The following is a 26,442-nucleotide window of genomic DNA, read 5'->3' as shown; positions in this document are numbered from 1 at the left end:
GTTATAGGTCATGGTTATAATATAGTAAGATTTCGACTATTAGTACACATAATAAATACCGACTTCAGTCTTGTATTTTACAATCTCATACCAAAAGTACCACTTTCCCTAATATCGAATTTTTTTTCATCCCTATATAAAACGTGTTCGACTCACGGATATCGAAGCCTATATGATATCAAACGCAAAGGGTGATAAATGTCATATCATACGAAATTATTATTTTGATTGTCCCGGGATATATGTTTAATCAATCATTACGAATGTCGAGCACACATGTGTAAGTGACAATTTATTTAATTTAATACATTTTGATGACTGGTGTAATTTTAATGTATACAGCTTTGTGGTGTCATTAATTTGAGAACTCACGTCTCATGATTTCAAAAATGCTGAACAATTGTACTGATATTAGTTTTATTGTATGATAAATTGCTTTAAATGAACAATAAAATTTCTGTTGTATTGGGTTTTAGACACCTGAATAAAAATCCAATAACAAATACTAATTGAAAATTTATTTTGTGTAAGAATTAACACTATTAATAAAATTCAAATATTTATATGAAAACTAATTTATATGAATTGAAACATATAGTTATACAAGATAAAGCTTCTAGCAATAACGATTTTTATGTTAACCTATGGCCTATATTTTACTTAACAGCCATTTTTGAGAGACAATCAATTATTTCTACTACGAGAGAGGATTTTTTTATTTCAATTTATTTAACAGACATCACTATAACTAATGTACCGTATCAAAATCTATTTACTATTGAATAAACCCTTGTGGTTTCTGCTTTTACGAAAGTCTAATGGCAACACAAAATTTAAGTACAGCTTTTAACCTAATTGAAAAATGTAGAGATACTTTTGCTCTGCTGTTAATTCTTTTAAAACACAGTAGTAAAAATGTTCTTTGTATTGAATATTTAGATCTATGTATTTGATAGAGTACAAAATTATATAACCAGTTAACTTTATTCATTTTTTCAACGCAAAATGTAAAATATTTAAAGACCTATCACTTTTTTTTGTTATCTAATTTTGTTGGTATACATTGTAGTAAATATTTATTCTGTAGTTCAATAAATTTATAATATGTTGTAATTAAGCATTATTATAAAAAAAATTAAAAGAACTAAAGTTTTGATAGCAGCGACTATTTAGAACTCATAAACAGCCTACTTAAAGGTATTCAGAGAGGTATTACTTATTATAAATAATTTTCTATAATTTTAATTGAACGTTAGTAACATTACTCTAGGATTAAAATTTAGGCAGATTTCTGCTAAAAAACGTACAAAACTTATTTTTTATAATATGTCAAATATATCATAATTTATTATTATCATTTGACAAATGATTAAATTTCTAGTTCAGATATTTTAATCTTCTCTCATAAATTTCAGGCCAAAAACATTCTGCTTTGATATTTTACTCCCATTGGAGTTGCCTGATGACGCGTGTCTTCTGTAAAGTCATCGAAGGTCTACAACAATCCCTTTCCCTTGTTCCCAGACTTAGGTCATCGGAGAAAAGAAATTGAATTTGAAAAATGCCATCGTGCAACACCCCGACTATAGGCCATTAGTCACAGGTTGATAAATTATGGCCATTTCTAAAAGGTTCGATGGTTCTTATATATAAATAAAAATGGGTTGCACTTGGTCAGAGGTACCGCTATTTGTTTGTTTAAGGACCAATTTGTTAAGAGTATCAGAAAATATGTTTTATATTTATGTACAATTTACCGACTGGATTTTTATTACGTAATATTTTATTACATTATAATCATCTATATCACTCAATAACCTCATATAGCATGACAAGTTCTGCTACAAAATATAGCATTCACATCTGACCATGGTGAGAATGTTGTCTAGTAATCACTGATACTGGGTTTGATATCTACCTTGGTCTGCTCGATATCAAGCAGTAGTGATATGATTTTTACTTGAGATTATAGATCTAAATGATAGTTAGTGGAAATTGCCTTCCGGGGGTATTGCAGCAGTTCGAAAATGGTCAACCATTAGATCGCGTTCTACTAACACTAGGTTCATATATATATATATATATATATATATATATATATATATATATATATATAAGGTATATATAATTCTTTCTGCTATGAAGAAGTAGATTTATTAATAAATAAGTTGCAGGCGGTGACGAATATGTGCCATAAAAATTCCAACACCCACAACAAAGTTTGCGCTCGCTATTTTTATATTACATAGTTAAAATAAAATTTTCAGCGTGGTTGCTACAAGATTATAAATCTAAAATTATTCACATAGCCAGCACTCTGCTGAGAAAACACCTATCCATTATAGAGTGCACCGACATAAATTATTGTATTATTTTAAAATGCGCTCGGGTAATACAGACATGGAGGAAACCATTTTCTCAGACTGTTGCAGCCGAAAGAAATGAATTCTGAATGGGTTGTATCACTGATTCGCAATTTTATTTCGAGAAATTTATCCGAAAACAAATCTTATTTATCACGTAAAATTTTTCTTCTTATGTTTGATTTTATTAACAATATTATACACTAAATAAGCTCATTTGTAAAGCGATAACTAAGCAACAAGTTTCACACCCCTTTTAGTTTATTCCTAAAAGTATAATGTGCTAATATAATAAAATATCTAATAAATTTAATCGCTTATTAGGATATTAAAAAAATTAAAATTCCAGTAGGTAATTATATGATCGGTATTTTCTGCCTAAAGAAATGCTAGAATTATATTATTTATACGCAGGAAATAAAGCATAAACTAACACTTTCTAAATTAAAAAAAATATATATGTTTTTTGATAAATTATGTTAATAGTTGTTATGAATAAGATTGATGAATTTGATTAAAACACTCCAAACCCAATTTAATATGTATCAGTTTATTGTATTTTTAGTTGTCAAAGTTACTAAAAATCTATTAGAAACCATAAACTTTGGATATGATTAATTTTTAAACTGAAACTTCTATACTTTATGGGGAAAATTAGAAGAAAAGAATAAATTATATAAAATCAAAATATTACATTGGGTTGATTCTAATATTCTTTATAATACAAAATCATAATTCATCTGATAGAATGAATAATATTTGAGTCTATTATCTTCACAAAAATTTAATCAAACTATTTGTTGCAATCAAAATCATTTCAAAATTGTTAATAAAATATATGTGCGGAATCTATGTACAATATTTGTATCTAGTTTTCCAGAACTATATATTTAGAAGTTCTGGTATGAAACCACATTTGAATATTTCCAAAAAAGTTCTTCTCTAATATAGTGACATCCAGAGAATATTTTTATTTTTGATTTATTACTATTACGAGGAATAAGGTTAGTCTTGCATATACTATTTTGTTGCAGTGCATCTTTAAAAATTTCTTAATAATTTTACTATCATTTATATGAAAATATTAATAATTTTATAAGAGAATAATAGGCTCGAGATCATAAAAATATTAGAATAGTGTAACGAGATATTGGTATTAATTTGGTAATGTAATTTTCACAATCATGTTTCAAATTTTATTAAAAAAACGATATTGATCTAAAAAGTTGTTTAATGTACAGAGTCCTTAGTTATCGATTTCATTACAATTTTAATAAAAATAAAGAATAAGTAAAAAAATGTAGCACTTAATTTAGCTCAAAAATATTATAATTTCCATGGCATTTTTTACAATTAGTCGTACCAATACAATTTTAGTACAAAAATACGCTCATACAGTACAAAAATATCATTATTCCCAACTTCCGCTAAAATACAGAAACACAGTTTAAACATTAATAATTTTCCGAACATGTTAATTTAACTCTCTATATAAATTGAAACTCAGCAGCAATGCCAGAACAATATAATAATTCATTCTAAACGGAATCCATGTCATATTGTTTTACATAGAAAGCAATTCATTATAAAACCGAGATTATAAAATTAATTACTAGTAATTTTCAGCGTTGTTGCTAATAACTATTGTCCTGAATTATAATTGCAATTCTACGTCGAATATGAAATACACGTGCACAATAAAGCTACGGAGTTTATGTAATAATAATATTCATAAAGGTGGGTTCTGTTATATTAATTTATATCGGAGGTGATCAGGACGTTGATTAAATTTATATACAGTAATATACATAAATTATTTTTATTTTGCAAAGTTTAATTCAAAGACGTATTATTTATAGATATCATGTGTGTTTTATTAATTTCTTCGAGGGCGTTACCTAGTGAAAAATAACTTTTATAATGCCAAGGACGATTTGCCGAATCCTTTTTCAATATTATTGATAAAAACAGCATTAACAAAATAAATGATACCTCTGCGAAAATTATCAGGTGAAAAAAATTATATTTGTATGATTGAATGCATAACTACTAGTGAAATTTCTTTTATATTCTGCATATCACAATGGATCGTTTATTGAATGATTTTTCCTACGTTTTCTGTCCCATATATTTTTATAAAAACGTAAATTTATATACGAATATTTCTATCTTGCAAGCGCCGTTTTCATCTCTAGCGCATATTTTTCTTTCATCAAAGTTCTCTAGTCATATCGATAATTAAACAAAAATAAAAAAATATCATATGTACTTTTCGAAACTCGACTATCGCGATAATTTCAATTTCTCGCTCCTGTGACAGCGCGGCGGCTTGTTATTTTACTTCAATGTGAATACCTGTGCCGGGGGATCGTGCAACTTTTCCATATCTATGTCTGCACATATAATTGAAAATATTATTTCGAGAACAATGTATTTTTGTTTCATTAATGGCGGTAACAATATTTCTCCTATTGTTTGCTTAGGACAATTGCTATTTATTTAATTAATTGCGCAAGTACTGGCTTGGTATTGTTCCTACATACGTCGTCTTCACTGACGTACGTATTCTGTATGTTTGCGCATAAATACACAAATTGAAAGATATTATATAATTCATATATAGACATACACATACAAAAAGTATTCGATTCGTATCCACGTGGCGACGCGCTAATTAGTTTTTGGCAAAGGCAGATCCAGTAATTGAAAAAAATATTTTATTTTAGCCATGAACTCCTATATTTAGAAGACATAAATTTAGAATATATTTAATAATAATTTACGTCAAATATTTTTCATGATTTTTCTGCACGAACTTTAATACAGAAAGCTATCAATATTTATTACAAATATTTGAACGTACAAAAAGTATCATTTTCTCCCTTGTGAAGGTTACATTGTAGTGGGCACTCTGATATTTTCCACTGTCGTCGTTAGTACGTAGATAGAGTGTATATTTTATAACCCCGATGAGAATTTATGATGACAGTTAACTGGCTAGTATAAATGTATCAGGAATATTTGATATTTCATAGTAGATGTAGATTTTACATGCCGTTTGTTGTTGTTGTTTTGGGGACTAGATTCTATCAAAAAATTTGAATTTTTTTTTTCTATTTTCATTCAATTAATTTGAAATTAATTCAAAACTGATTTGATATTAAAATAAGTTCAAATGATGCATCAGAATTAAATATACTAAAGAAATTACATTTCAAATAAAGAATTTCAAATAGAAAATAATATCTTGCACATAATAAACACAATGTAAATTACAAAATATCAAGTTCCTCTCTACCTACTTACGAACAAAACTTCTCCAGTTGCATACGGAAAACTTTTCGGCGCGGAAACGAAAGCAAACTAATTTTTACTACGTATCAATGTTCGCATTCACAACTTTTCGCTCTATAAAACCACGTAGATAACAGAACTAAATATGATAAAAAAAACAAATACGAAACAAAACGCAACTGTAACACAACACTAACAAACATAAAACATTACGAAACGCGGGGCCGGCGTTCCGGATAAAATTGAAAATGAAAATTGATATAGTGCTCTCGAAAGACTTTTCTCGCGGGAAATGGAACACGGGCCCCGGCTACATATTTTATATTTTTCTCCGTCTGTGAGAACAACGATATACATACAACTTTTTCCTGGTGTTGTATCATTTGTTTGTTGGAATAAAACAATGTACCTTTCTCAATATACCTAATATTTTCTGGCGATTCAAGCTGTGCTCTTGCAGAAATTAGGACATTTGAAATGGACCGTAAACTTATTCAAAATACATAAAATTATATAAAAAACATAATTTGTAACAAATAAGTTTTTGAATAAATGGACACCTGTAATGTACCAATCTATATAAACTGATGATGCTCTTATGTCGAAATCTTTGGTAAACTTAAAGATTAATCCTTACATCTTTGTCTTTCATTTAATGTACCTACTGCCTTGAAAGTATTTACTTATACATACATACATACATATATATATATATATATATATATATACCCATATATCTTCCTTATTTTCCTCCAAAGTCTTTGAACTCCTAAGAGTCTCGAACCGTCTAATACGTTGTTGTAAAAAAATAATTTCTCTGGTAGACACGATATAATTAATGATCAATTAATTGAAGCGCGTAATTGGTTTTTTTCATTATTTTTAGATTCATGTTTCTTCAGTAAGGGCGTTCTATTGAGACGATCTCGTTTCGTAGACATAATCAGCTAATTAGCGAAAAAAATATAATTGCCCGGAGTTTGCGTATTATAATACTTGTAAGGATAGAAATCTACTTCAATTGAGCTGCAGAATAACATGAACTTGGAAATATAAAATTATAGTTGCATTTTTATAAATCGATTGATTCCGAAACATGGCTTACATAAAAATAATATAGCATTTATCAGGAAGTATAAATACTATATGCTTTGCGAGAAATTATATAGTTTTTGGTAAAAATAATATCAAACTAATATTTTTATTATATTTTTAAATTTTTTAAAATCTCTGCTCATCATTTTAACTAACAGATTGTAAAATAGATTAAAAAATTGAATAAAAAAAATTTAAATAAATAATATGTAAAGCTTGAAATTTAATTATTATTAGTGAACGGGATGAGTTTTTTTAAATGGTTATCAATATTTTAATGATTTTTATAGTCCAGAAATTTAAGATACCATTTATAGATGATTCTGTATAAAAAGATAACTATGTGTTGTTATTATACTAAGAAAGTTTCATACCCAAAAGTGTACCTACAATGATTGTATTAAATTACCTTGTATAAATAAAGCTATGTTACATTATGCGCCAACACAAATATTTAGACTTGCTTCTAAATTAAATCTAAATATTTATTCGGTCTCAGTTTTGACGTTGTCATTACCATAATTGATATTTTTACTTGAACTTGCAACGCAGTACGCAGAACCCATCGAACAAAATGTAAAAATTTGATAACATGTAGTATGAACTTTAGGTGAAATAGCTATGTGCTCTTTGCAATTTTGTAAATAAGCCTTATTTTACTTTTAACTAAATTTTTTAAAAGAGATATCTGACGTATAGTTTGATCTCAGTGATTCTCAATTTTATTTCTATAAATATTATTCTGAAAATGTTTCTGCAAACCATCTGATGGCGTTACACATCCTTCATTACCAGGATTTTAAAATTCCCGAAATGAAATATAATTTTAAATTAAGCTTACGCGTTGCTATTTTCTAGTCCAAATTTGTTTTACCTAACAAACAAATTCATAATCTTGCACTGTTTGCAGGCAAAGTCGTAAAATTGTAAACAACACACCACGTATTCGCGATTTGCCCGACTTCCAACTTATTACCTAGGACAAACAATGCATTTTGTGCATAGACTGCAATTGCGTATTATGAACTCAAATACATTAACAATATGTAAACTTGAATACACGTAATATAGAGGAGAGAGGCAGGAATAGTACAAGAATGGGGAGAAAATTTATAGCAAAAGGTAAAAAAAAATATGAATACAGAATTTTCCGCTTGAAAACGCAGGAGAAAGTCGTAGGATAAGGTATTGCTGTGCGATTGGAGAGAAATTTCTCTAAATAAACAAATCATTGGTCTTGTTTTTCGTTTTGCATCCATGTTTGCTTCAAAAACCATGTACTGATTTCAAAAATTCAAAAAAATATGTTGAAAATCAAACTAATCAGCGTTTTTGGTGAAGATTTACCAGGCTGTATTTTGTAATTAGTTGTCGAATAAAAAATCCACGATTTTGATAAAATTTTCATGGGTTTTGACGAGCATCATTAAAGTGATTTTCCACTTTAAATCAATTTTATTCAAAATCACCCCCAGCTCCCTATTTGCACCCATGTAAATTTTACCTACCTCCACTCTCTCTTTTCCCCACGTGGTGCAGAGAGGGCCGTTGCTTTTGCAAAGACTGAATACCAAATAATATTACACGAGAAATTAATATACGTACTAATTGCCTTATCATGCTACGTATTGTTCTTTGCGCACCAATAAACTCAACAATTCAACTCGAACTACGGAACAATGAAGACAATCAAAATAGTAAACGTTTGTTTCTTGTAATGGATTTATACGAATAATCCAGTGTACACTAACCAACTGTTTAGTTTGATGTATTATACTGATTAATGATGTTATACAAGGATTCAGTAGTAGTAAATGACATTTTTTGTATACTAAAATGAGAATCTGGTGGCAAGTTTTGATGGAGCTTTTATGATTGTATGACAATCACTCATTGCGTTGCTCGAATATTTTACTGAATATATATATCAAGTGATACAGTTTTTATAATTCTTGTGTTTCTGTATGCTGATGATGAATTTTTTATTAATGTAACATTTTTTAGTAATGGGTTAGCCACTTATACTTATACATTTCTATCCACATTTCCAAGTGGAAACTGAAGTTATTACTGCTCGAGTCAGGCTGCCCGAGGCAAATATCAAACCTGGACCCTCTAATTCGAAATCCATAACTTTAACCAGATCTTCTCAAAAAAGCCAATTAATCATTGCCAAGCCAAATTGAAGATTGAGAAAAGCAGCTCAAAGCTGTCATATCCGATAATTATTGATTTGTTGCTAAATCTATTTATAGAAAAGTGAAACTGAAGATGATGCAGTAGACCTTCAGTACTTCCATGGCCAATTTTGTTTATTTTTGAATGTACTGATGGCCACATAAAATAAGGGTTGAATATTTTCTTTAACCAATATAGTAATAAACATTATTACAAATGTTATATTACTTATCAAACGCAAAACGTCTTGATATAGTCAAAATTTCAGATGATACTTGGCAAATTGAAAATTTATGTATAAAATGTAAGTGAAGAAGCAAAAAATTGGATATTACTGTATTCTCAAGCTTTATCCAATCATCTAGACTAAATCATAGGTTTTCAAACTGGTTTGTGCCGTGGACCGTTTGCGATTGTTTTCGTAAATAAGAAATCGACCCACAATATTGCTTTGAATTCATGTTTGAACTATTTCTCCAACCATTCTCAGATGGTATGTTCTCAAAAATGCATAATTGGATTTTGATAAAACTTGACACACATTGTTAGTATACTTTACTAAATATATAACAGAAATTTAAAGTTGAAACATTCAATAGTTTTTGAGATATGCGAGGTTGATGGGTGACTGGCTCCGCTCTCAATACTAGTATTAAAACAAATTGTATGTTTTCAAAAACGCATAATTCGATTTTGACGAAACTTGACAGACATTGTTACTACACTTTACTTAATATTTGACAAAAATTTGAAATTGGAACATTCAATAGTTTTGGAAATATGCGAGGTTCTGGCTGGCGCCGCTCTTAATACTAGTATTGAAACAGATTGTACGTTTTTAAAAATGCATAATTCGATTTTCATGAAACTTGACATACATTGTTACTACACTTTACTAAATATATAGCGGGAATTTAAAGTTGAAACATTAAATAGTTTCTGAGATATGCGAGGTTGATTGGTGGCTTGCTCCGCGCTCAATACTAACATTTAAACAGATGGTATGTTCTCAAAAATGCATGTTGCAATTTTGATGAAACTTCACACACATGGTTACTATACTTAACCATTCATATGTTATGTTTTTCTTTACTTTTTGGTTCATTTCTAAATATGCTTTGGACCCCATTTTTATTTCATGGACCCCCAAATTTTGTTTTCCCTGCCGTGTCGGGGGTCCATGTGGACCACTTTGGGAATCTAGACGATACAGTTAAAGTTTTAGATGGTACTTGGCAAATTGAAAATGTTTGAATGGATTCTGAGTAAAATGCAAAAAAAATAATACTACTGTATACTAAATCTTTATCCAATCATTTAGATACAGTTAAAATTGTAGATGGTGCTTGACAAATTGAAAATGTATGTATGACATATAAGTAAAGTAAAAAAAATTGATACCACTGTATACTCAATCGTCATCTAAACAATGAATTATGTTTATCATTGACTCAGCTGTGTACTCGAGTGAACAAACTTTTCATTATTCTATTTCATTCTTACCAGATTCCAGGTTTAACAATCCCTAAAATAATACTTTATTCAACAATTCAATTCTTTCATACAGCAAATAAGCTAAAATCAACAATGCAAATCGTTACTACCCGATTTTCACCCCTTGGTTCCCAACCTAATAAGCAGTACATACACATACGGCAATATTATACCATATGAGGCAATTATAACAAAACATACGTGGGCGAATCGTTGGGGCTTTTAAAAGTACATTGCAAAACACACAAGAGAATAAAGACTAGAAGGTTTGCAGTTGAAATTTTGTAACAGAATTCATTGTGAACATGCTTCGGAGTCCTCATTATAATATGAAACTTGATAAGATTACCTAAGGCGTATGCATACATACTAACAAATGTATCGCGTATACACCAGACGGTAGAGAAAGTTCAAATACGATCAAAAGACCTTTACCCTGGAGGAATGTTATGGAATGTATATCGTTAAAAATTGAAAAATGAGAATCGAATTATATTTACCTATATGACTTGATGTAACAGGCATCGATTTCATTAAAAAAATGAATAAACAACTTGTGTCGATGGGTAAATGAGGAAGACATGCTTATTGGATTAAGTCCATGGCTTCATAATTAATTACACTTGTTCGACACAGGTTTTTATGTAAGTACAAGGAAGCAATATTGAACTTAAATACTGTCTTTGTCTGAAAAATGTTAAAATAATTATATTTTTGCTCTATGTTTGAATTCTAGTTTAAACGTGTGATGGCTCCAAAGCACACACACTGTGCAAATACAAACGTTGCATTAAATAATTTAGAAATATTTGCTCATGGCGTTTGTACGTTTTGCTGTTTTAAGTCGCAAAGATTAATGGCGTTATAAAATAGCCCTCGGGTTTGTCGTTTTGCGAGAATTAGCGTATTAAAATCGTATCCGTTTAAGTGTTTCTGAGCGCTCGAATATGCTCGGCAACAAAAACCTGCGATTGCGTTTTTGCATGATACATGTATGAAATATAAGCCACTTGACCTAGGGTAATGGAAAATGTCTTAATAAATTTGTATTACGGTAATATATGTTATAAAAAGCATATAAATAAAAATTACGGATGAGTACCTACTCAAAAATACAAGAAAGTGCTTAAAACCTATGTCACATAAATATATAACTTAGAAGAGATCATTTACTAGAAGTACATTTTCTAACAATTTTATTCCAATATCATTTTTTTACGTCAAACATTTTTTGTGCATCATTTTTTATCTTGTTTATCTTTGAGTAACACTTCAACGTAGATTTTTAAACTGATGCATCAAAAAAGCAACCCCATATTTTATGCTAAAATTTGTTAAGGGAATTGGTATGAAATATGAAAAGATGACATGACTTTTATATTTTCTACATATTTATAGAATTTGCGATCAAAAATGAATTTTGTTCTTTTTTTTTTGTTTCAAGACTTCCTGAACATTTTGGAACACCTTAGAAAATGGGTGTGTATGTAGTATAAATTTATGTATGTTCGAATTTTTCGTCGACCATTTTCAGAATAACTGAAACAACATTAGTTGCCCATTGATGGGTTGATTAGTTTTTGGCAAAGGCGTGTTCAGCCGTTTCGGAGACACAGAGTAAAAAGTGCAACGAATAGCAGATTTTGAGAGAACGGAGCATGTAATTATTAAAAAAAAACATTTGATTCATATGATTACAAAATATGCTAGATAAACATATTCGAAATTTTGAAAATTCCAAAGTTTTGCTGTATAGTTGAATAAAACAATTTTTTTGCAATTTTAGTTTCAAAATGTTTACATAATAAAAATATAAAATATGAGACAAAGTCCACCAAAGTAACCCAAGTAGGATGAATTTCTATTCAGTTTTGTTCATTTTGTCTTGTAAAGATTTATACAGATCATCGCTCAATTTCAAGCACTTATATTATATAAGATCTATAAAATACGAACGGTAAAATTTACAGTATTTATTATATTTGAAAATACTTAAAATAATTGTTATTGATCAATAATCAATTTTGATCGATTATTGATTATATTTATTTCTCGAACTTTTGGTTGAGGTACGATTTAATCCAGCAATTTGCCTGAAGATACAATGTACATTATGTGTTAACATTCCAAGTATATATTGAAATTGTTTATATTTATCCTTCGTCCTAATAATAATAAATTTAGACGGTAAATTATATAACTGAAATATTTTTATCTACTACAGTTCATATTTATTCAATCGATTACCGAATATGTGGCTCCCACGTCGTCCGTCCGCACGAGTTAAAATCAAACAAGCAATTTCGGTCGTACAACGCATCGAATAATCTTGGGTAGAGGTATGTGTACATCTTGGCGTGTGTTAAAGGGTAAGACGTCTCGGGTACTTTACATTCGCCGCTAGACAGACAGATAAGTTAGGAGAGCGCCGGCACTGCATACAAAACACCAGACGAGCCTTGCTACAGAAATTGAAAAATTTACCGTAGCATACCTGACTCGAGCTACGTTTGTCTACGTTTTGGACGAACCGGCGGCTTGTCTGAACTTGATAAATGCGATAATGATCTACTTTACAAATCCATTTGTAATAGGATAAATTTTAAAACTTGAACAAATGATAATACATAATTAAATACGTTATAAATTTACTCGAAAATTTATTAAGAATGTTAAAAAACAGTTTGAATTTAGCACATGTAGATCATCTTATTTGCTTATATTTTAAATCTTATCTCAATACTATTCACATCAGTTATTACTCATTTCATCAGTCACCTTACTACCATCATCTCTCCACCGTATCGATATCGCTTGATAATACCATAACCAAATACTAATTCCACACAAGACCGCCTATGCCAATATAACAGCGACTGTCATAGGTGGTCACAAACACATTCCTATGGTACAAAAACGGAATATACGTAAACACGATTGCATTACGTGCATGTGCAAGCAGACTAACACAAACTCTATCGTACATAGACGAGAATGCAGCAAAACCCGCAGGGCAGCAATCAATCAAACTAATGAAGTTTGCGAATTGAATTTGACAATCACCATATGCGAACGTCGCCAGGGATGCAGGGACGAAATACTAATAAATTGGCTACGGATGGGATAGATCAATGAGGTGGTAGATTAATTCACAACTAATAGATAATAATAATAAATTGACAGTAAAGTTTTGAAACTAAGTTATGGTAATTGAAACAATCATCAATACTAACTAATATGCATACAGTGTTGCTGTGTATTTTTTTAATTATGTTTAAGCTTGATGAGTTCATCTTTTTACAAGAAAATCGTGCTAATTTTATATTTTCTCGACGTTTCAAGTATTCTGAATAGTTCAACAACAAGATTGAAAAAAATATACCTGTGTATTTATATGAGCTTAAATTTGACTTAGCTATTGCAAAAAAAGTTTGAATTTAATTTTGAAGAAATATCAATAAATCATATTGTACAAAATGCTCCGAATTAGTACATTATAATGGGACTAGTGGTTGGACATATAACAGCCTTTCTAAATAAATCTCAACATTTAATTTATCAACCTTAATTTTTTGTTATTCCTAATTACACTGTGTCAACCAATTTGATATTTAATGCGACCCTGTCACGAACCATTTATTGGACATGCATGTGTAAGCATTTTGTTTGTTCTCGTAAGCACACTCTCATATCCTATGCCCTTTGTAGGACACAATGCGCGAATAATCCAGAAGGGAATTCCCTCTCTGTTCGCGAGACATGTTGATACTGGGCAACATAATAATAGTTGGGTGTTATCTACACCAGGCGTCGGCGATGAGAGCTTTTGGTCATCTTATCATGATAAAATGAATTTGGTTAACAAAAATTGGCATTGTGATGAAGAATAGAAGCCTTTTCAAAAATGCATAAAAGATCATATGGATTTACTAGGCGTTTATCTAATCTTTTACCTTAGATTATAGCCACTACTAACACTAACCATTCATTTTGAATTTTTTATCTCAAACGAACTTATTTGGCGAGAATCATATTTAATTATTAAATGTATTTAACCATGAATACTACACAAATTCTGAAAATTAGTAGCTGTATAACTCAATTCCCATCCAAAGTTCCATATTTCAATTGGCTCAATTCTTTCAATAGACCCATTTCCCTCCGACCGAATGCAAATCAACCCGCCCCGGAGAATTTTCACTTGATGATCTAACACACTTCATTTGTAATCGAATAAAAACCGGATCGCGAGACTCTTTGTCGGATTCTTTTAGCGTAGTAGCTAAAACGTTTTATGAAAAGCGGAAAACTTCATTTTATTACGCCGATACCGCGCAATGCTACCTTTTCTAGCCGGTTGGAAAAGTGCTCTATAGACGTGACTTCATTATGTTTTATAGCAGCAAAAGCGGTAGTGTCACTTAAATTTCATAAAAATATAAATTTAACCTCATACGAGAAGTTAGATACTCGGAAACTAATTATTGGGATACGGGGTTGGGGTTTTAAAATTTTATAAAAATTACGATGCAATGTTATTTAAAAATTATTTGGTTTATATTAACAAGAAACTTGTTAGCAAGAAATAGAAAGCTTGTGCAAATTTATAAATAAGTAAACACTCATTTTTGCAAACATAATTAATTGACTTTACTTTATTAATTGTATGCGAAAAAGTTATATCTGTTGAACTATATTGATTAGATTAATTCCATGTGAAAATCTCATATTATCCGGAGGGTGGTAAGTAAAATATTTTTGTGAAGACACGTGAAGTCATACCATGAAAATTTCATAGTATTATTCTTATATTTATTTGTAAATATTCTCTACTATAAATGTAATGTATTTGCTTGGATACAGTCATGGTTCATGATAATGATCATCGAATTACATAATCGTAGAGATATTTGAACAGCAATGGTGCAGTGTTAACTTAAATCAAGTCGCCGAAGCGCAACATTATTACTGGCAATTAAACTTTAATATTCTCTAAACCCAAATTAAATTCATTAAACATTCCGTACTCGACTCGGGCACTTAACAGAGAAGACATCAAAATCTCGAAACGCGGTGAACGATTTTCCGGTACGAAATACGCCATAAAATTGAAGCACACTTTTAGTGATGGATGTAAAAAAGAGATGTTTTAATTTTTTTTGCTGTGCCTTAAAAAAAACTTATAAATCGAAATTTCATTGCAGTGGCGGAGGCATGGTCGGGATAAATTAGACAAATCAAGAAAATTTGAGAAACCTTGCTAATTATTTTACATATGAGAATATGAGAAGGAACCATAATCTATAAACAAACATATTCCCAGTAATAAAATGCTTAGGAAAAATATTAAAAACTTTGACTACCAAACAATTGTTAAATGTTTAGTATGACGAGATAGGTTTCTTATCAATGATACAAATTAGCTTATTTTTTAAACCAATTCTACCAAAAATACGTTTCCGATTATCAGTTTACCTGTAAAAATACGTTCGTACGTGGGTCGAACGAAAGAAAGAAAAAATGCTCACATAACAAAACATACAATAAAAGATAGTGATTGGATTTCTATTGCTTCTTTCTTCGTTAAATTGCCATTCAGTTCGTGCGCTGCACTAAACTAACTGCGGACTTGGCCAGTTTTGCTGCATAACCTACAAACTTGCGAAGTAGCTTCAAAAACAAGTAATAGGGAAGAACCAGCAACGAGAAGATCGTTCATGGGAATATAATTAATTTAACGTGTAAAACAATTAGTTAAAAACTATAAATGTACCATTTTGGATAGACTGGCAGCTAACCCTTTAGTTGCAGCAAAAATTAGATTATAGCAAATTCTTAAATCGAGTAATCTATTCCCTCGTTCTTCAAATTCCGCACTACATTCCGATCTGACCCGATTTTGGCGTTCGTATTTCCTTTATAACTAATATAAACGAGCACGCCTCACAGGGTGCCGTACCCCTGGCGTAATATAAATATTAAATAACGCTGCGACGTAAGAAATTTATATAACACCAAAACAAGAAACGGCAAAACGTACAACTCGTAATATCACCCACAGGAAACGGCTTGCCCGCGTTATAGAGCATTAAATCATAGCGCTAAACATACATTATGTATACGCGATTACGTATGCTCAGTGGGTATGAGCAATCTGAATTATTTAAAGGGAATAAATCTATCAATTTCGTATTTTGTAAATGATACATCAGTAGAAATAAAAAATCAACCACGTGGTAAAATAATATAGGATTGTCTCACAATAAATTTATCAACTTAAATTTAATATTAAATGTAAAATATCACTGATCTTTTCATCAACATTTCAAAATACTAATACTTTTTTGGCGCTGCATAACTTGTTTAGAAATAAAAATATTTTGGTAGCAGCGGTATTATACTTCCGCTGCCACCAAATATTTTGTTCGCAAATTTTTGTTTGCTTGAGAGAACGGCGTTTTGAGGAAAATTGCCATCAGCAAAAAGAACAAGTTAGTGGTAAACATTAGTTAATCGCTTTTACCAAAAGTAAACGTTATCAGTAAGCAGACTATATAATCGTAAAAAATCAGGAATCAATAATTTTATCAATTATCTAATCGAGAATTCAACCAAGTATCAAATTAAGAATCTCTTTATACAAGAATCCTAATCAAAACCAAGAACCAGGAAAAATTCAAGTGTTTCAGTATTCGACATTAGTTTAGTATATATTGAACAATATTTTTTAAAAAAATTGATCAATTATATTGAACAATCCGTTATAACTAGTATAAATTAAAATCGACTTACGTTCCCAGGGGCATCCATATATCTCCACTCGCATGCAGACAGTACGTGGATGTTCACTGTAAGGTATAAAACGAACTCTGCTCGCCACAAAAGGTAATTCTAATTCTTGACGAACTACCAAATATGTGTTACTGTTCCCCGTTAACACCTGAAAAATATAAAACATATTACATAAAGTTCTGGTAAGAAAATCTGAAAAAAGTATCGATTATTCACATTGAGGACAAAAAAATTGACACTGTTGTTTTCATTTGATAGACAATGTTTTTTAGATTGTAGGTCTCGTTGGTTTCTCGATGGCTTTTGAGTATTATATCAATTTTAATGAATTATTTTTAGCGCATAAGTTTCTACACAATATGCTTTATAATTTATATTAACTGATTAAACCTCTTTGTAATAATTCATAATAATAACTCCTAACTTTCCCTCTATATTCTACAATATTTCTTTTCGGTGCATTATCATTACAATACAATTAGGGAGAAACGCGCAAGTTTTATTATAGCTCGAAATCCGATTCGTTTAAAGTTTTAGCACGAGACAATGCGATGAAAATTATAATAAGTTTTCGAAAATGGACGCGATAAAATCAGAACAATTACTACGAGACCAAGTTGTACGAACTATGCCGTAGTCATATCTAAAATAACGGCTGAGTAAACTCTCAAGGAGTAATGGAAGGAACAGCGCCGCCGCCCGGAGATCAAAGGTCCACGTCCGCGGTGGAAACGCGCGAGATTCAAACACAATGAATTGTTAGATAGCTGAAATTAGTACGAGCCGTGTTTTCAATAGAAGTTTAAATATGTGCGCAGTCAATGCAGCAGCCAAGCCATATCAATAGAGAAATTAATGCGAACCAGATTTGATCTCCAACATATTCGTATTATTATTATAAAGTGCTCTTGTACAAATAGAAAGCGGTGATGTGTCGTACTGATAAGACTGATGGCTGTTTTGAATCTGTTCCGAGATTCAATACTTTGCTATTGTGGAGAGAAATATGATGAATGGCGGAGCTAATGTATTTCGAAATGGAATTTAGAAATTTTCGAATGCGAAAGTTATTCTTAACAAAATAGAAGTGGCATTTGGTATAACAGCATCTAAACAATGCTAAATATATTTGAAAACATTAGAACCAAGCTCTTATTGCAGCTAGATTGATTTTTCCTAAACATTTGAATAGCTTCCAGAAAATAAACAATTACATTTTTTTTCATGATGTCAATCATTTTCTGATGAAATCAAAAATTTCCATTCCCTACAAAGCAAAAACGTATCATTGCAAGTCTTTGTACTTGCACATAGTCCTGTTTCCGTATCATGGGCACAGGACTCATCAAATCTAGGCGAACGCTGATCATATCAGCGAGCGAACCGTCAGTCCCAGATCAACTGCGGTCAGAACGTTTGATATGGGCACTGAAGTTCCCACACCACAGATATTTGCAGATAACCTATTATATGGGTCGAGCAATAAGCCAATGTTTGGCAAACTTGCCACGAATAGGCTCTTGTATCAGGAATCAGAAATCAGTTATTAATTTTTTGCCCTTAGTGGTAATATTAGAATATCGTAAAAGTGAATTTTGTTATACTTTGGTGACTAAAAACATGAAATTTACTTTGGCTATATTCTAGATTTGTGAACGAAAAATAATATCTGATTTCTCATGCGATAGTCCACTATTGCAACTTGTTTCCACTATTACAGCGCATGATCCTGTACCTGTGTGCCCCCAGTGCCCCTTTCACTTGTATTTTGAAATGAAAAGATTTATACTTGCTTAAATGATACGTGTTAAATAGAGTGTCCGGAGCTTGGTGCCGACCGGAGCTACGGGACTTTTCCCTATATATGTAATTAGTATTATATACAAACATTATAGCTATTTATCGTTGTGTTACATATTGATCGAAAAAAAATCAATAAATTTATATCAATATTTTTTTCTCAAATAAAATGCACAATTATATTTGTTGTTTATATAAATATATTTTTTATCATTTATCTATTTTTCTGGAATCGCGTATATTCGGTAAAACAAGTTCTAATGTATTTTAAAAATCGTAGAGCAAACAATAAATATTTTTCTGGAATTTAATTAGTCCCAAGAAAAAATAACAACGTATATGAGATGCTCTGTTATTTTTGTTACGTCTGGAGACTAAGAAATTTAGTCTAGCGAAAAAATAACATGCAGACGGTCTGCTGGAAGTAATAAAATTAGAGTTGGATTTGTTAACATTATGACAATAAGAAATATTTGGAAAAAGTATAACGATATGAATTTTAATTAATTTTGTATAAAAATATCTTTTCATTATTTATTTTGTCTTGGTGAAATTTTCCTGAATCCATTTTTGTATGTCACACTCAATATTGTTTTTTATTGATATATCTATTTTTATCTCTGAATTTTGATGTACCTATAGATACTCTTGAATAAAAATATTTATAATTTTTAAATTTTTATTTTTTGAATTTATTAAAAAATCTGATTTGCACTAAACTAGGAAAGTTTTCCAAGCTGTGAATCTTGACATTATCTTCAACTTGGCTATATATGATAGTGGGTTTATATACCATTTGCTTAGGTCACTGGGCTAATCTGTGTGTGGTGATCGTGGGTTTAAAATATTCCGAATGATTGATGCCTTACAACTTACTGACAGATACAGAATATAATCTGATGAGGGATGCCGCAAAACGTGCAACCGAATACAGAATATCTGATTTTGGTTTTAAACCACTTATATGTATTGTTATCAGATTGGAGGAAAATGTATAATATGAATATACATTGATCAAATGAAAATTTATAATTTAAAGCATAAAAAATACTATAAAAATATAATTACTATAATAATTCTTACAAAATAAAGGCATGCTGTAAGAGCGTGAAAATTCAGGGTTATAAGGATTTGTATATACGTATTATAACAAAATAAAATAATTATTTATAATATTTAAAAATTTGTCGGAGTGATTAATCTCTACCACTTGGTTTCAATCAAAATATGCGAAAATCTGTCCGCGGATAACTAACTAACTAACCTAACCTAATCTATCAGTTTTCCAAATTTTCGCAGCGATTGGATGATTAGTTTTTGAATCCATAAATGTATACATATAAATACTAATTAAATAATTTATTTGTTCAAATAATAAAAATATAACTCAATATAAGAAACAAGATATTAAAACAAAATTATTAATGTTAGAATAAATTCAAATTATAAAATCTATGGTCGAATTTCTAGAGAATTTAGATCAAAACGGTCATACAGTGATTTTTAAGAGTATATATCCGCTACTGTAAAATAATATAATATAATTATTTTATATTTATATTTACCCAAGTTTCAGAAAAGCCAAACAGCGCATTCGAATATTATTTTCCCGCAAGGGAAAAAAATTAAAACAAAGTATAAGGACTTTGGGTGGATATCGTGGTTTTCCCTGCGTGAAACTCGGAATCAGAAAGGACACGCCGAACAGAACATGGAACATGCAATTATAATTTCAATTTGTGTTCAAGCTTCTCTGTATAGAAGATTTCCCAGAGAGAGAAAAACGAATAAGAAAATCTGCCATGACAAAGCGACTGAAGGCGGAGAATTGCAGTGATTTAGGAATTTTAGGAATTGTTTTTGTCCAGAAATGATAATAGAAAACTTATCAAAAGTCGATGAAGTAATTATTTAACACTTTATTTTTGTGTGTACGATACAAGCAACATATTAAAATAAATATAAACATTAAATTAGTTTGTTTGGGTATATAATTACATTTAACACTGATACAATGTGAACTCATTCCGCTCGATTAGATATGGGTCTTCTGCCTGTCATATAGATGTCAATGAATCTTGTTTACTTACGGCAAATAATACAAGTAAACAAAACAGCTATTCAAATTTACGAACCGAAAAGCGATTTGCATTAAACCGTTTGATACAATTACTCAAGACATCTAACCTCGCCTCTACCCAGCTTTCCATGTATATTTCGGGTTTGCGATAATCCGAATAAATATGATATTGCAGCGCGAGAAAAGCGAAAGATTCATTCAAATTAAATGCATAATGAATAATACATATTTTCCGGGAGATGCCTCCGGCTTTTCCGAGTATACTCGTGTAATGTGTTTGCTCATTTGAAAGTAATTCCGCCGTCTCGTACGAATTTCGTTTAATGCGAATCCGTATGGACTGCAAACTTGTACAATTTTGAAAATGTATATTGAGTGCACGCGTGTTAATGGAAATAGAAAGAAATGGAATTTTGAATATTTCGGTTTCTGCGAAACGGCGTTCCGAACATTTTTTGCGCGTCTTAGGTTTTATGGGTTTTTGTAATGTTTCAGTTCGCATGAGTACACATTTGCTTTTAGCTAGACATTATATGGTCTTAAAAGATATAAACGGAATTTTATGAGTTTTTCCTATATAAATATATTTTGAAGTAAAACTTCTTTAGGCGAACTTGCGTTACGCCCGAACGGTTCGTCATTGCTCTCGATGAAATCATTTCTATACGGGTCGAATGTGATTAGTCGTCGTGTCGAGTGAATAGAGATCTTTCGTTGTATGCATACAACAACGAGAAGATCGTAATGTCATTAGATTTTAAGGTTACATCGTAGTACAAATCTTGATTTAATAAAAAATATGCTTGAATCAGAAGAATAATTTACCATGTAAATAACAGTAATGAAAATAATAAAACATATGAAACATTTGTTCCGTGTAAGAAACGTAAGTTTATTGAAATAATTTCTATGTTATTCTTATAATAGTTATTCTTATATAATAGTAGTTTCTATAAATCTTTGAAATTATTAAAATGGAAAATTTATTCATAGGCAAGACAGATATTACAGCTGCTTAAAGAATGAGATTGTTTAGCCAGCGAAAAAGTAAAAAAAATACAAGCAGTCAATGAATATATGTTAATTTTAATTACATGAAGTTCTTCAAACACAATTACATGAGTGAAATCCACTGTGTGAACGAATATTATAGAATTTATCAATCATCAATTACTTCATTTCTCTAATAAAGGTTCAAGTTCTAAATGTTAATTACAATGACAAACCGATCATGTCATATTTGAAGTATGACTTTAATTACATTATTGTTTTTAAATATTATAAATATTTTCAATGCTATCAAATACATAATTTATAATTTATTATTATGAAATTATGTATACCAAATTTTGTTCTGGTGATTTTTCACTCAAAGATGAAAAACGCTTTGGTTGTCCAGTTAAATTGTCTATATTTATTATTACGATGTCTACCTTAAACAATTAACAAAATTAAACAATGCAGTTGAAAAAATGGCCAGAATTAGCAAATCAAACGGTGATTTATACCATTATAGACCTCACATATCTTTGGCAACCCGGAAAATATTATTGAAGCTTGATTGGAATGTCTTACTCACCACATAGTCCGGACCTTCATTTTGGAAAATAAATGGCAATTAATAGTATCATAGGCAGATTAATTTATTAATTCTAATTCAAAATTTTGGGCTAACAGTAGTGTTCTGGTTGTCCTCAGTTGCATAGAACGAGATTTTTGTCGTTCAAATAAAAAAAAGATTATGAATCTTTTGTAGTTGTAAATGAATCGTCAACACTTCATTACGTTCATATCTTAGGCTTGAACTGGTTTATGTTAATAAAATTCATTCCATTAAAACTACAAATACGTTTTAGCTCGCAAAGGTTGAATAAAGCAAAATACTGTGCGTTATTCAGCAAAAACACATATTTGTCGAGTACACACACACGCTCTATAAAATCCGAACGCATTAAAAATTAAACATTGCTGCAAATCAAAAGCGAGAGCCGCTCCGTACAATTATGCAAAACGAGCACAAATTATTATATGCAAATGTTAATGAGCTGCCAGAACTGTGTGCCGAGCTTGCAAATTCTATACTACATTGTACACATATCAGGTTTTAATTTAATATCAATTTAAACATGAAAACAGCTTTTTAATATACTCGGTAATTAGTGAATAATTAAATGCAGAATTGGCATTTGATCATACACCCTGGATCATATAGATTAAATGTGAAATCATACAGAAACGTGATTGTGTTGGGTACATCGAATTGGGAGACTAATACCGATTTGTGAATTATAGGTTTGCTGCTAGAATTAGTTTTCATATTTAATTAATGAATCTAGGATTATAATAATAATAATGCAATATAATAATTTGGCATATTCGATCAACCGTTATGGAGTTGTGAATAACAATTTAATTTGTCCAAAATATTCAAATTGGATTAATTATCATAATATATATGTATTTAATCATAATGATGATCTGGGGAAATATTTATATAAAATTTTCAATGTTAAAATTTATGTTAAGTATTCATACAAATCTCTATCAATATTATAGCATTGTGGTGTTAACAACAAACTGGTGCATGATTTAATAATATTATTTAAAAATGAATAGTATGTTATATTTGTGATGCTTATAAAATCTTATGTCATTTGAAAGAAAATAGCTCAGTCAGTATCGTGCCCGAATCACACGCCACCGATCCTCAAATGGCAATGACAAAGAATTGAGTTAAAATTAAATATAATTGTAGTTTTCGATTTGAAATTGCTTAGATAAAGGAGAATTAGATAAGTAGAATTTAATAATAGTTAATTTGAAATGAAATAGAGTTTAAATTGTTGAGATAAATTTAAATAAAATTAGAATTAAAAAGAAAAGAAAGAGCGGATTTAGAGAGAATCGGATCTAGAAGAAAAGATGCAAATCAGTTGCAAAGAGCAAATTATTGGATAGAAAAAGATATAAATAAAAAGCTAGTATAGAACATATATAAAATAGTAGAACATATATAACAAATTTTAACATTTATAAAAATGTATAAAATATAAAAATGAAATGATGTATGTGACTAAATGATCTAAGTAATCGAAGCCAATATTCGAAAATAAACATGTTTTTTAAAAAATTTCAAAGTGAACATATTGATGAATTGCTTTAATAAAAGCATTATATGCAGCATCAAAAAAACTGTAATAAATATTGAGATTTTTCTAAATCATTATCTGTGATGATTTCATGCCTGTTCATTTAAATTATATAAAATGCAACTATTCCCCCATGCTCAAAATATGTAGAATAATTAATTTGAAAATATTATTTTGATATGCTATAATGAACGAATATTTCTGAATTTAATTTATAGATATTTAACCGCAAATAAATATATCATGAAATGACTGCTTAATACCGGTCCATAGCAATGCAATTCGTTTGCATTATAAATATGTGGACTAATTAAAATATGCACATATCGGGAATAACATTAACTGTATAATGCAATGTTTCAATTAAATATCTATTATAAATGAAACAACCAATTCCCATAAGAGGTTCTGTTAAAATAATTAGAGCCGCAAAACCGATTACATGATATTTGTAATGAAAAGGTTATCTACGTTAATGGAATCATTGGTGTTGTCAATTAAATATTGAGAGGAAATAATTGAAACGGGAAAACCATAAATCAACTGAAAATTTTTAGTTTATGTAAAGCTACATTCACTTTTTTAAAAAAATTATACGATGTATGGATTTAGTAAAACCAACCAATCTACATAAACGTATTTTTTTAATAAGTAAAGCAAAATATTCAGCAACAGTCTAAGTCTGTGAAAATTTGAAAGTAGTTACTTACTTTATCGCCCCTGGCGTCTTTATATATCACCCATCTATCGAGGGCCGCTCTCCAATATTCGACAAGAAATGCTTCAGCATATTCTTGGCCTTGGCCATTTCCAAATCGGCCCTGGGTTTCTGTCCACGTTATGAGATGGTCCCTTACCAGGTCCACCTCTAGGTATTCATGGACTTCGCCACTGATCTGTGCTTTGGGACACCATGCTCCACCGTTCTTTTCTTGGCGAATTCTAGAAAAAAATGAAATATTGTAATATATTATTTAGTAATGTAAATTAAATAATGAATGTGCTTCAGCTATAAAATGTGTATCACCAAAAATAGTTTTTACGTATAGGTATATTCTGAACTTTTTCATAGGGATACCTACTACTTCTTGCAACTTTCTTCGAGAGCATCATAGAAGCGGTTATTTTCTAAAATTTATCAATGAGTAATATTGATATCATATACTAATAATTAAAATACAATAAAAACCTATTAGACTGTAAATCATGATTGATATACTTAAACATGTACGTTCTCGTTTTTCTGAAACGCCTTTCCGATCTAATTAAGTATTTCAATAAAAATTGACGATAAACTTCAATATTTCAATATATTATAACTTTTATTATAAAAATTGCAAAATCAGCTCCTTCAGAATTCCATTACAAAATATCTCAAGAAACATACTTTAAATTAAATTCTATAAAGTTCTTTTATAAAAGTTAGTATTGAATAAAATTGTATCATTCAAGTTTATTATTTGTGCTCGTTTATCGCGCATTGTGAAAATTTATAACAGCATCAACTAGATAAGACATAACTTAAACTTTAATGTTATTAGCGATCAACAAATAAAGTTTGAAAGGAACAAAACCAAGAGTAAAAATCAATTGTGAAACACCAGGGAAAACTGGAACAGTTTTATTATTGTGCGACCGCAGTTAGTTTGCGCGATTTTGAATCTTTTGTGAGCATCTGTGTGTAGCATAAAGTTGTACTAACTGATACTCGAAGTTGCTTCAGTGATGTTATTGAAACGCAAGTTTCTTAGCAAAAGGAGATTATGAATATGAATTATAATAATAGAAATGTTACAACAATATGTCTGATAAGTTTCCTGTTTGTGTTGTTATTTCACTATATACCGGGAACAGAAATTCGTAATTAGAGAGAGATTCTTCGGTGCGTGATTATGGAAATTTTATCAAACTACGGTGTATGCAAAATATAATTAAATACGCCCCGCAGTGGTTTAAGTAGTTTTAACGAGGCATTGTCTAAGCGGTTCAGAAATCGCTTTACCTGCATTTTATTGGAAGCGCTCCTGACGTGCATCTAGCCCGTAATACGCTTTATGAAGAAACATTAAAGAAAATGTATATCTTATGTATATAAATACGAAGATAAAGTTTATATACTAATATAAAGTTATCTTTAAGATAAATATAAATCGTTATACATTTATAACATCATCAACTTCAATTGAAGGCGACAAGG

The 26,442-nt window shown here is 30.1% G+C and overlaps 1 protein-coding gene across 2 annotated transcripts in view; it reads right to left on the bottom strand.

The window, feature by feature from the left end:
- The window catches only part of LOC113366119 (discoidin domain-containing receptor 2-like), a 329,299-nt gene that overhangs the window by 52,627 nt on the left and 250,230 nt on the right, over positions 1-26,442 (bottom strand). Inside the window, exons 2-3 of one of the 2 annotated variants that reach the window (XM_026607672.1) lie at positions 24,956-25,187; positions 17,213-17,364 (exon numbers count right to left, since the gene is read on the bottom strand). In XM_026607672.1, the coding sequence (XP_026463457.1) occupies positions 17,213-17,364; positions 24,956-25,187 (384 nt within the window). The remainder of the gene's footprint in view (positions 1-17,212; positions 17,365-24,955; positions 25,188-26,442) is intronic. The other variant, XM_026607671.1, reaches the window with a different exon arrangement.

The sequence above is a fragment of the Ctenocephalides felis genome, unplaced genomic scaffold (assembly GCF_003426905.1).
Source record: "Ctenocephalides felis isolate EL2017-DRISC unplaced genomic scaffold, ASM342690v1 CF-g0.4_SCAFFOLD_01170, whole genome shotgun sequence".
NCBI classification, from domain to species: domain Eukaryota; kingdom Metazoa; phylum Arthropoda; class Insecta; order Siphonaptera; family Pulicidae; genus Ctenocephalides; species Ctenocephalides felis.
The sequence above is the reverse complement of the archived record's forward strand: the minus strand, read 5'-3'. Positions and strand labels throughout refer to the sequence as shown.